A 13,413-nucleotide genomic window follows, 5' to 3' on the forward strand; every position below is an offset into this window, starting at 1 on the left:
AAGAAACACAATCAGAATCCTCTGTCCTTTGATCTGTCTATTATGCTGGGGGGGGATTCATTGCATCCCTATTGCACCAACCTGCATGTGTGTGTGAGTGTGCATGTGAGACTCACCATGATGCCAGTGTGAAGCATCAGATAGTGTGCTGTCTGTGTGACGTCGGCAGCGTGGATCAGGTTATGGTAGGGGTTTCTGTGTTTGCTGTAGCCCAACTCTAGAGCTTCTACAAAGGACACCAAAGATGACACTGGTATCTGGGGAAAAACAGCGAGGTTAGGACATCAGAGATGACAGTGGTATCTCAAATCAAATCGTATTAGTCACATGCGCCGAATACAACCTTACAGTGAAATGCTTACTTACGAGCCCCTAACCAGCAATGCAGTTTAAAAAAATACTTATACGTATAAGAAATAAAGGTAACAAGTAATTAAAGAGCAGCAGTAAAATAACAATAGTGAGACTATATACAGGGGGTACTGGTACAGAGTCAAGGTGCGGGGGCACAGCTTATTTGAGGTAATATGTACATGTAGGTAGAGTTCTTAAAGTGACTATGCATAGATGATAACAGCAGAGAGTAGCAGCAGTATAAAAGAGGGGGGGGGGGCAATGCAAATAGTCTGGGTAGCCACTTGATTAGGTGTTCAGGAGTCTTATGGCTTGGGAGTAGAAGCTGTTTAGAAGCCTCTTGGAACTAGACATGGCACTCTTTTTTTTATTTCACCTTTATTTAACCAGGTAGGCTAGTTGAGAACAAGTTCTCATTTACAACTGCGACCTGGCCAAGATAAAGTAAAGCAGTGCGACACAAACAACACAGAGTTACACATGGAATAAACAAACATACCGTCAATAATACAATAGAGAAAGTCTATATACAGTGTGTGCAAATGAGGTAGGATAAGGGGGGTAAGGCAATAAATAGGCCATAGTGGCGAAATTATTACAGTATGGCAAATTAAACACTGGGGTGATAGATGTGCAGAAGATGTGTGCAAAGTAGCAATATTGGGGTGCAAAGGAGCAAAATAAATAAAATAAATAACAATATGGTGATGAGGTAGTTGGATGGGCTATTTACAGATTGGCTATGTACAGGTGCAGTGAGCTGCTGTGACTGATGGTGCTTAAAGCTAGTGAGGGAGATATGAGTCTCCAGCTTCAGTGGTTTTTGCAGTTCGTTCCAGTCATTAGCAGCAGAGAACTGGAAGGAAAGGCAGCCGAAGGAGGAATTGGGTTTGGGGGTGACCAGTGAAATATACCTGCTGGAGCGCGTTCTGCGGGTGGGTGCTGCTATGGTGACCAGTGAGCTGAGATAAGGTGGGGCTTTACCTAGCAACGACTTATAGATGACCTGGAGCCAGTGGGTTTGGCGACGGATATGAAGCGAGGGCCAGCCAACGAGAGCTTGCCGTGCGGTAGCAGAGAGAACAGTCTGAGCAGAGAACACTAGTGTGGCTGGAGTCTTTGACAATTTTTAGGGCCTTCCTCTGACACTGCCTGTTATATAGAGGTCCTAGACGGCAGGAAGCTTGGCCCCAGTGATGTACTGGGCTGTTCGCACTACCCTCTGTAGTGCCTTGCAGTTGGAGGCCGAGCAGTTGCCATAGCAGGCAGTTAAGCAACCATGCTCTCGATGGTGCAGCTGTAGAACATTTTGAGGATCTGAGGACCCATGCCAAATCTTTTCAGTCTCCTGAGGGGGGAATGGGTTTTGTCATGCCCTCTTCACAACCGTCTTGGTGTGCTTGGACCGTGTTAGTTTGTTGGTGATGTGGACACCAAGGAACTTGAAGCTCTCAACCTGCTCCACTGCAGCCCATCGATGAGAATGGGGCGTGCTCGGTCCTCTTTTTCCTGTAGTCCACAATCATCTCATTTGTCTTGATCACCTTGAGGGAGAGGTTGTTGTCCTGGCACCACATGGCCAGGTCTCTGACCTCCTCCCTATAGGCTGTCTCGTCATTGTCGGTGATCAGGGCTACCACTGTTATCAGCAAACTTAATGATAGTGTTGGAGGTGTGCCTGGCCGTGCAGTCATGAGTGAACAGGGAGTACAGGAAGGGACTGAGCACACACCCCTGAGGGGCCCCTGTGTTGAGGATCAGTGTGGCGGATGTGTTGTTACCTACCCTTACCCCTTGAGGGCAGCCCATCAGGAAGACCAGGATCCAGTTGCAGATGGAGGTGTTTAGTCCCAGGGTTCTTAGCTTATTGATGAGCTTTGAGGGCACTATGGTGTTGAATGCTGAGCTGTAGTCAATTAATAGCATTCTCACATAGGTGTTCCTTTTGTCCAAGTGAGAAAGGGCCGTGTGGAGTGCAAGTGGAGTGGAGTGGCAGTGTAGAGTGCAATAGAGAATGCATCACCTGTGGATCTGTTGGGGCGGTGTGCAAATTGTGAAATGCTCTCACACACACAAAATTATTTTCTCATTTTGTAGTGTAGGGAATTACATCCCCAGAGTTGACTTCATTAAAGAAAATATAACTCCTGCGAGATATTACATCTGGCACACTGTTTATTGTCCAAATTGTCATGTGTGCCAGAGTTATCTTTTCTCCAATGAAGTTGGAGAGACCGAGAGAGACACGTGTGGGGGGCTTCATGTGTACTGTAGCTTATGTGTAAGCTTAACTCCTTTTGTTTAATCAGACTAAGAGCAGAGTAGGGCCCAGAACACCGCTCTTCCTAAATCAAAATATGAGCATCATGCGTCACACACGTTCACATTCACAATGAAAGAGCTGAGCTCCTCCGGATATTTGAGTATCCATTTAAAGCCTAGCTGTCACATTGATTCTAGGAACAGTATGGCTGTGAATGACAAAACCCACACGTGACAAGGCCAGGGCCTTCCGACTGACTGTTGAGCAATAGCATGGAAGAATAACAAGTGATTGGATTTATATAGCTCTTGTCTACCAACTGAGGTACTCAAAGCGCTTTACATAGTAGTCGGAAACACCTCATCCACCACCAATGTGTGGCACCAACCATTGGTGATGCATTGCGACCATTTTTATGCCAGAACACTAATCACATATCAGCTAGAGTGTGATATATGCCAATTATGAAGGAGGGGGATGATTAGGGGCCATGTTGGGAATTTAGCCATGACACCAGGGTTAATAGCCCTACTCTTGGGATTTTTAATGACCACACAGAGTCAGGACACCCGTTTAACGTCCCACCCGAATGATCGCACCCTACGCAGGGCAATGTCCCCTTCACTGGCATGGGACATTGGGACCTCCTGGCCCTCCAACACCACTTACAGCAGCATCTGGTCTCCCATCCAAGGACCTGCCAGGACTAACCCTGCCCAGCTTCAGAGGCAAGCCAGCAGTGGGATGCAGGGTGTTATGCAGCTGGCTCGTATACACAATCTTGGCAATTTGGTAGTACTTCAGCAGTTTTCCTCCTGTTATGTCAGTCACTGACAGTCAATCAATTAGCCCATCTCAGCTAACATTTTATAGATTGCTGGGTAAGTTAGTCTAGCCATGTCACGCCTACTCCCGTTCCGGCGCTCAACGTCGCCAGTCTACTAACCACCGGTCCTGGCAATCATCATTACTCACACCTGCTCCCCATCGTTACGACACCTGGACCTCATCATCACCTTGATTACTCTCCCTTTCTTTAGCCCTCAGTGGCCTCAGTCATTAGGCAGTATAGGTTTTGTTCACATTCTGTACACCTCTACTTTTTTGTTTATCTTTAAGATTCTTATTATTAAACTCACCTTCTGGACATGCTTCCTGACTCCCAGCATATACATTACAAGCCAGCTATCTGAACACTGTACAGTAGTAATCATGTCGACTTAGAATCAAATCAAATTTTATTGGTCACATACACGTGTTCAGCAGATGTTATTGCGAGTGTAGCGAAATGCTTGTGTTTCTAGCTCCAACAGTGCAGTAATATGTAACAATTTCACAACAATACACACAAATCGAAAGTAAAGGAATGGAATTAAGTATATATAAATATTTGGACGAGCAATGTCAGAGGCATAGACTAAGATACAGTAGGATAGAATATAGTATAAACATGAGATGAGTAATGCAAAATATGTAAACATTATTAAAGTGGTGTTCCAGTGAGTGATTTCAAAGTCTATGTATAAAGGGCAGCAGCCTCTATTGTGCTAGTGATGGCTATTTAACAGTCTGATGGCCTTGAGATAGAAGCTGTTTTTCAGTCTCTCTGTCCCAGCTTTGATGAACCTGTACTGACCTCGCCTTCTGCATGCATGATAGCGGGTTGAACAGGCAATGGCTCGGGTAGTTGGTGTCCTGGAGGGCAGGTAGTTTGCCCCCGGTGATGCGTTGGGCAGACCGCATCACACTCTGGAGAGCCCTGCGGTTGCGGGCGGTGCAGTTGCCGTATCAGGCAGTGATACAGACCAGGGTGCCAAGCCAAATTTCTTCAGCCTCCTGAGGTTGTCTTTGTGGGTGGGCCATTTCATTTTGTCAGTGATGTGTACGCAGAGGAACTTGAAGCTTTCCACCTTCTTCACTGTAGTCCCGTAGTGAATAGGGGGGTGTTCTCTCTGCTGTTTCCTGAAGTCCATGATCAGCTCCTTTGTTTTGTTTTCCTGGCACCACACTCCCAGGGCCCTCACCACCTTCCTATAGGCTGTCTTGTCATTGTTGGTAATCAGGCCTATTACTGTTGTCTTCTGCAAACGTGATGATTGAGTTGACCGGGCACACAGGGCACATGCCTAGGGGCTCTGACCCCCAGGGGGCACCATTGATTTTGCGAGTCACTCCCACTCAGATATTACATGAACATGGCATAAATCATGGCAAAATGTGTGGAACGGTAGGGGATATAGCATTACAACTGTAACATTTTCTCTCTATCCATGGCAAAATTGGTTGAATCGTATAAAATTGGCAAAACACTTATGTTATCTCATGTTACGTAGTCTTAGAAAAAAAGGTGCTAAGTGTACAGTGGGGCAAAAAAGTATTTAGTCAGCCACCAATTGTGCAAGTTCTCCACATAAAAAGATGAGAGAGGGCTGTAATTTTCATCATAGGTACACTTCAACTATGACTAAAAAAATCCAGAAAATCACATTGCAGGATTTTTAATGAATTTATTTGCAAATGATGGTGGAAAATAAGTATTTGGTCAATAACAAAAGTTTATCTCAATACTTTGTTATATACCCTTTGTTGGCAATGACAGAGGTCAAACATTTTCTGTAAGTCTTCACAAGGTTTTTACACAATGTTGCTGGTATTTTGGCCCATTCCTCCATGCATATCTCCTCTAGAGCAGTGATGTTTTGGGGCTGTTGCTGGGCAACACAGACTTTCAACTCCCTCCAAAGATTTTCTATGGGGTTGAGATCTATAGACTGGCTAGGCCACTCCAGGACCTTGAAATGCTTCTTACGAAGCCACTCCTTTGTTGCCCGGGCGGTGTGTTTGGGATCATTGTCATGCTGAAAGACCCAGCCACGTTTCATCTTCAATGCCCTTGCTGATGGAAGGAGGTTTTCACTCAAAATCTCACGATACATGGCCCAATTCCTTCTTTACACGGATCAGTCGTCCTGGTCCCTTTGCAGAAAAACAGCCCCAAAGCATGATGTTTCCACCCCCATGCTTCACAGTAGCATGGCGTTCTTTGGATGCAACTCAGCATTCTTTGTCCACCAAACACGACGAGTTGAGTTTTTACCAAAAAGTTCTATTTTGGTTTCATCTGACCATATGACATTCTCCCAATCTTCTTCTGGATCATCCAAATGCTCTCTAGCAAACTTCAGACGGGCCTGGACATGTACTGGCTTAAGCAGGGGGACACGTCTGGCACTGCAGGATTTGAGTCCCTGGCGGCGTAGTGTGTTACTGATGGTAGGCTTTGTTACTTTGGTCCCAGCTCTCTGCAGGTCATTCACTAGGTCCCCCCGTGTGGTTCTGGGATTTTTGCTCACCGTTCTTGTGATCATTTTGACCCCACGGGGTGAGATCTTGCGTGGAGCCCCAGATCGAGGGAGATTATCAGTGGTCTTGTATGTCTTCCATTTCCTAATAATTGCTCCCACAGTTGTTTTCTTCAAACCAAGCTGCTTACCTATTGCAGATTCAGTCTTCCCAGCCTGGTGCAGGTCTACAATTTTGTTTCTGGTGTCCTTTGACAGATCTTTGGTCTTGGCCATAGTGGAGTTTGGAGTGTGACTGTTTGAGGTTGTGGACAGGTGTCTTTTATACTGATAACAAGTTCAAACAGGTGCCATTAATACAGTTAACGAGTGGAGGACAGAGGAGCCTCTTAAAGAAGAAGTTACAGGTCTGTGAGAGCCAGAAATCTTGCTTGTTTGTAGGTGACCAAATACTTATTTTCCACCATCATTTGCAAATAAATTCATTAAAAATCCTACAATGTGATTTTCTGGATTTTTTTAATTCTCATTTTGTCTGTCACAGGCCTCTCTCATCTTTTTAAGTGGGAGAACTTGCACAATTGGTGACTGACTAAATACTTTTTTGCCCCACTGTATATCTCAAACCTAAAAAGTTAATTTGGCTGTCCCCATAGGAAGAACCCTTTTTGGTTCCAGGTAGAACCCTTTTGGTTCCAGATAGAACCCTTTTAGGTTCCATGTAGAGCCCTTTCTACAGAGGGTTCTACATGGAACCAAAAAGGGTTCTCCAATGGGGACAGCCGAAGAACCCGTTCGGAACCCTTTTTTCTAAGAGTGAATGTAGCCCTTCAAGTAAAGTGTAACCATATTATCATAGGATTAAAATATAATCCTGACATTCAGATCAAAGCACAGTAACTGTATGTGTTTGTGATAAGCTCACCCCTTGTCTAACAGAGGACATGTAGAAACTATAGTATAAAACCAGACAAAGAGATGAGGACAGAGAACAGAAACAGTGTGAGGTTGAGTGCATATGTCTTCCTCTGAGGTACCCAGACCAGAGGCCAGAGGCCTGTGGTGTAGAGTAACACACACACACACACACACACACACACACACCACACCACACCACACCACACCACACCACACCACACCACACCACACCACACCACACACACACACACACACACACACACACACACACACACACACACACACACACACACACACACACACAGAGGCTTGGGGTATAGAACAGGCTGAGAGGGTGATTAGGAAGAACACTTAGTCAACAAACAAACAACAAACACCCTAATTATAGAATGAGAGACTGAATAGAGACTAACCCTGAAGCGGTTGATCAGGTCATATCGGGTGAGCAGTTCGTAGACCAGGAACTTTAATGCGTGTTCACTGCTGGCCTCGTGGAGCACAAACACATCAAAGGACCAGTTATCTACATCCTGTAAACAATAAGATATCAGGGATGATGACAGCACAGAATTAAATAGAACACACATTGTGTTCTATAATAAAACACATATTGATTATCATCGCTATGAATGTCAGAATATGATGTTATGATAAAGTCTAAAATAGCTGTAAAATCAGGTACATCTTGTACAGATGTAATAAAGCCTTTATTCTGCAATGATTATGCATGATATGACAGTTTATCTATTTAATGTTTTAGGATGTCATCATTCCTATCTCAAAGTGTAGCTTGACTGATATCATCATCTTTCATTTCTCATAGGTCCAGTTTCCCGGACACAGATTAAGCAAGACAAGAGATTCCCAAATTAGCAATATTTTTTTTGTCCAGGACTAGGCTGAATCTGTATCTGGGAAACCAGTCCCTAGTGTATGATGTATAATAGTAATAGTAATACTATAGTAATATGACATATCAGGCACCTTCAAAGCAGCGATGGCAGCTGGAGGGTACGTCAATCCAGCCATGTTAGATGTCCGCCTGTACATCCTGAAGATAGGTACACAACCATTAGGTGGTTAGACAATAGAACTGTGATGCACCCAGCGGGCAAATCGGGTTGAAATAATGTTATGATGAACACTGCTTGTAATGATTTCATTTCAATGAGTTTTGCCCACTGGGGCAGCTCCTGTACATGTACTTTGTATACATAGAAAACTGTACACACAGACAACAAACAACAGCTGATGATTTCAATTGTATTCTTCCCACTATGGTATAAAAATGCTACAGTCACATAATGCCACAATGCCTCAGTTTTCAACGATTACCAGTAATGGGATCAACAGTAATTTAATTTTTAAAAAGATTAAAGGCTTTTGAGCAGGCATTCTTTGCAGATTACGAATATTTTGGCACTGGACAGAACCGAACCAAAGGCTGGATGTTGAAAGGGGTGAGGGGAGGGATGAGACAGGGCTGTTAAATAAGGCCAAAGAAAGACTGTATTTGGGCTTTGGCAACAACAACAAAGAAAGGTGTGACATGTCGGAAGCCCAGCCAAGTTATCTCTGTTCTTCAAGTGGGCCTTGGTCAGGAGTAGTGCACTATATAGGGAATAGGTTGCAATTTGGGATGCAGCCTACATCTAGTATATAAAAGAGAAGGAGAATCTGCCATGCTGGACTTTGACTGTATTCTCTTCTCTCGTCTCCTCTGAGAGTGTTTTCAGTCATAGACCAGTTCATTTTTCTCAGGGGAATCTGGGCTGAAGAGACCATACTCTCTGACAGACATATTGTATAACTGTAAAGGCAGATCTTACTATGAAATATGGACACACATTTTATAACTCAAATTTTAATGTTGTCCACAAAAGAAGAAACCATCCAAACCTGTTGTTTGACACATTTGAATAATATACTAAGCAATGTACATTCCAACTGTTGAACTGAGAATGCCTGCATTGTGGATTCCATTTTGGAATATTAATTTCAGGAGATACTGTAGCCTAGTAGTTGCCATGGAAATAAAAGTGAGACACAGGCCATAGCAACAGCTCTTGAGAAGATTTGAGACACATTGCTGAATATGATGTTTATGTATTCATGTTAGTGCCCACTGTAAGTAAGAATTCACTATTGATCATTTTTATTGACTGGCAGAATGACAATTAATACTATTAGACTACAAGCGAAAGCAATTGAGGGAAGCTCATTGCTCAATATTATTTATGTATTCATGTTTGTGCACACTTACTGGAAAGTTTTTTTAAATAACCATTGTTCTAGGGCAAAATGACAGTTACGTGTTTCTTTTAAGAGCAACACAAGAAGTTCTAACAAGAGCTTCTAACAAAAGTGTTAATGGTTTGATGGTATGTTTTTTTTAAACTTAAATGTATATGCATACTTATCAATGTAGATAGCCTACTGTAATTCTTTGTTTATTTTCCCATATATCATAAAAGTACATCCTCCAGTACCTCTTGACTGTGGTTTGTTGTGTGTGTGTGTGTGCATCTGTGTATATGTTTGTACCTCTCGACAAAGATGCCAGCCTGCACGGCATGCACGATGCTCTTGAACCGTGGTTTCTCCTCGGGTCGTCTCCTGACCACGCCCATTTTCCTGGTGAAGGTCGAGGCCAGCCAATCCCGCACCTCCATTGGAACAGAGTCCGTCTGGATGTCACTGAGCTCATCCTCAGTGTCCAGAAGACGCCTGTGAGGGGGAGGAACAAGGGACAGTCAGACTCCAGGTCACTCGGAACACACAAATGTAACAGTCCCATACTACCTGATATTCACCTGTTACATACCTGTAACAGTGTCACATTCCCTGTAATTCACTTTTTACCCATAAGTAGTATAGCTTACATTTCCTGCAAAAGTATGCTAAATGTCACTCACACTAATAGCATGTACTGTCGCTAATAAAAGTGTAATTTGTTTCAGGTTGCTGACTGTGATGTGATGAGATGAGAGGCCAGGTCTTGTAAATGCCTGTTTACCTGTCCTGGTATGGAGCCCCTGAACCATCATCCTCACTATGTGATCCCCAGTAAATGTCATTCTGAAGGCTGAATGGACTTCTTAAGTGTTAACTGACAGGCTCTCTTTCCATTGCAATTTGTTTAGCTGAGGAAACCGCCTTGGTGAATAATTAACCGTAAAACAGATCCTCAGCTGTAATGAGAAAGAAAATGTGGCCAATGAAGGAAAAGGTAGGCAGATATTTTGAATGTTGTGATTTTAGAATGTCAACATTAGGTTAGACGCTAACATAAGGAAATGAGGCTTACAGAATCACGATAAGGGTGCAGGACTTCCTTCTGCAAGTAATTATTCTGAAATTGAAAAACCGGGCTACCGTGAAAATAAATGATCATATATTATGATAATGGAAAATGCAATTACTACACAAATATGATTCAATCAAAGTCTGCATCCAAAATGGCACCCTATTATTGCACTGATGTAGGGGAAGGGTTCTGCATTGAACCCAAAAAGGTTCTATCTGGAACAAAAAATAGTTCCTCTACGGGGACATCCGAAGAACCCTTTTAGTTTTTTTCTAAGAGTGTAGATAGTAAATAAGGTGCCATTTAGGGGGGGGGGGGGGGGTGAGCTCTGCAATCAGACTACAGGCTATGCAACACCTGCTTATCGCTGGAGAGCCCAACTGAGCTGACTCACTCTGCAGTCTGTATCAACAACTACAGCCACAACAACCCAGACTGAGAGGGATGTATGGCTCAGTAAGACTTTAGTTTTATAGTCTCCTCCATGGAGAGATGGAAAACTTCACACGTGGAGTTTAAGAAGTAAAGTATGGAGTGCTCCTTCGAGTAATCGGACGTTGCCCCATGACGGGGGAGACACCCAGAGAGAAGTGAGACATCCAGAGAGAAGTGAGACACCCAGAGAGAACTGGAGGACTTTGATCAGCAGACACAAAGAAACAGTTTGCATAGAAAAAGTATATTTTCAAACTGTCTGAGCTAAGGCACCAAAACAGAGTAGTACTGCACTTGTGGTACTCCACTGGTTGTACAGCACTCGATTTGTCAAGGAATTTAATTATCAGAATAGGTTACTATCTATGAGTACCATATTTTATGTGAGTTGTATTTGTGCAGTTATTTCCCATACCTTTAACGGTGCAGAGTACAAAATGTTTGATGTAGTTATTGAATTGAATTCAGCTGAAATGCACTCACCTGGTTTCATCAATATAGACTGCCTCTAGAACAGAGGCTGCATACTCTATATTCTTCCTCAGGTCCACCACGTTCACTTCTCCCTTGTCTAGTTGCTTCACCAGGCATCTTAATCTGCAAAGAGGAAGTTGGATTCAAATTTCATATTCATATATGAGCTCATGAACACTGGATAATACATAGTACACGGAGTACTGTATGTCGATACAACTCGACAGTCTCTGAGCTGGTCTTGTCAAATCAAACGTTATTGGTTGCGTACACATTTTGTAGATGTTATCGCAGGTGCAGCTAAATGCTTATGTTTCTAGCTCCAACAGTGCAGTAATACCTAACAATACACAAAAATCCCCCCACAAACGCAATAAGAAGGAAAGAAATTCCACAAATGAACTTTTAACAAAGGCGCACCTGTAATTGAAATGCATTTCAGGTGACTACCTCATGAAGCTGGTTGAGAGAATGCCAAGAGTGTGCAAAGCTGTCATCAAGGCAAAGGGTGGCTACTTTGAAGATTCTAAAATATTTTTTGATTTGTTTAACACTTTTTTGGTTACTACATGATTCCATATGTGTTATTTCGTAGTTTTGATGCCTTCTATTATTATACAATGAAGAAAATAGTAAAACATAAATAAAAACATTTGAATGAGTAGGTGTGTCCAAACTTTTGACTGGAACTGTATATATTTCTTACATTTCTCATTTGTTTTTTTTTGTTTTTTTTTTTGGGGGGGGGGGTGTATTGTTTTGCAATATTAGGTATTGCTGCACTGTATATAATGGTGTGAAATAGACAGTATGGACAATACAATTTATAGAAAAGGTGTGTACAGCATTAGTTACAGTGGGGCAAAAAAGTATTTAGTCAGCCACCAATTGTGCAAGTTCTCCCACTTAAAAAGATGAGAGAGGCCTGTAATTTTCATCATAGGTACACTTCAACTATGACAGACAAAATTAGAAAAAAAATCCTGAAAATCAAATTGTAGGATTTTTAATGAATTTATTTGCAAAATATGGTGGAAAATAAGTATTTGGTCAATAACAAAAGTTTATCTCAATACTTTGTTATATACCCTTTGTTGGCAATGACAGAGGTTAATCGTTTTCTGTAAATCTTCACAAGGTTTTCACACACTGTTGCTGGTATTTTGGCCCATTCCTCCGTGCAGATCTCCTCTAGTGCAGTGATGTTTTGGGGCTGTTGCTGGGCAACACGGACTTTCAACTCCCTCCAAAGATGTTCTATGGTGTTGAGATCTGGAGACTGGCTAGGCCACTCCAGGACCTTAAAATGCTTCATAACGAAGCCACTCCTTCGTTGCCCGGGCGGTGTGTTTGGGATCATTGGCATGCTGAAAGACCCAGCCACGTTTCATCTTCAATGCCCTTGCTGATGGAAGGAGGTTTTCACTCAAAATCTCACAATACATGGCCCCATTCATTCTTTCCTTTACACGGATCAGTCGTCCTGGTCCCTTTGCAGAAAAACAGCCCCAAAGCATGATGTTTCCACCCCCATGCTTCACAGTAGGTATGGCGTTCTTTGGATGCAACTCAGCATTCTTTGTCCACCAAACACGACGAGTTGAGTTTTTACCAAAAAGTTATATTTTGGTTTCATCTGACAATATGACATTCTCCCAATCTTCTTCTGGATCATCCAAATGCTCTCTAGCAAACTTCAGACAGGCCTGGACATGTACTGGCTTAAGCAGGGGGACACGTCTGGCACTGCAGGATTTGAGTCCCTGGCGGCGTAGTGTGTTACTGATGGTAGGCTTTGTTACTTTGGTCCCAGCTCTCTGCAGGTCATTCACTAGGTCCCCCCGTGTGGTTCTGGGATTTTTGCTCACCGTTCTTGTGATCATTTTGACCCCACGGGGTGAGATCTTGCATGGAGCCCCAGATCGAGGAAGATTATCAGTGGTCTTGTATGTCTTCCATTTCCTAATAATTTCTCCCACAGTTGATTTCTTCAAACCAAGCTGCTTACCTATTGCAGATTCAGTCTTCCCAGCCTGGTGCAGGTCTACAATTTTGTTTCTGGTGTCCTTTGACAGCTCTTTGGTCTTGGCCATAGTGGAGTTTGGAGTGTGACTGTTTGAACTTGTTATCAGTATAAAAGACACCTGTCCACAACCTCAAAGAGTTGCCATTAATACAGGTAACGAGTGGAGGACTTCTTAAAGAAGAAGTTACAGGTCTGTGAGAGTCAGAAATCGTTCTTGTTTGTAGGTGACCAAATACTTATTTTCCACCATAATTTGCAAATAAATTCATTAAAAATCCTACAATGTGATTTTCTGGATTTTTTTTCTAATTTTGTCTGTCATAGTTGAAGTGTA

The 13,413-nt window shown here is 42.9% G+C and overlaps 1 protein-coding gene across 3 annotated transcripts in view; it reads right to left on the reverse strand.

The window, feature by feature from the left end:
- LOC139401755 (dual specificity calcium/calmodulin-dependent 3',5'-cyclic nucleotide phosphodiesterase 1A-like) overlaps positions 1-13,413 on the reverse strand; it is a 61,429-nt gene that overhangs the window by 10,322 nt on the left and 37,694 nt on the right. For 2 of the 3 annotated variants that reach the window (XM_071145743.1, XM_071145744.1), the window contains 5 exons: positions 11,063-11,176; positions 9,382-9,564; positions 7,822-7,888; positions 7,251-7,367; positions 117-257 (listed from right to left, as the gene is read on the reverse strand). In XM_071145743.1, coding sequence (XP_071001844.1) covers positions 117-257; positions 7,251-7,367; positions 7,822-7,888; positions 9,382-9,564; positions 11,063-11,176 — 622 coding nt within the window. The remainder of the gene's footprint in view (positions 1-116; positions 258-7,250; positions 7,368-7,821; positions 7,889-9,381; positions 9,565-11,062; positions 11,177-13,413) is intronic. The other variant, XM_071145748.1, reaches the window with a different exon arrangement.

Source organism: Oncorhynchus clarkii, chromosome 3, assembly GCF_045791955.1.
Source record: "Oncorhynchus clarkii lewisi isolate Uvic-CL-2024 chromosome 3, UVic_Ocla_1.0, whole genome shotgun sequence".
Lineage (NCBI taxonomy): Eukaryota > Metazoa > Chordata > Actinopteri > Salmoniformes > Salmonidae > Oncorhynchus > Oncorhynchus clarkii.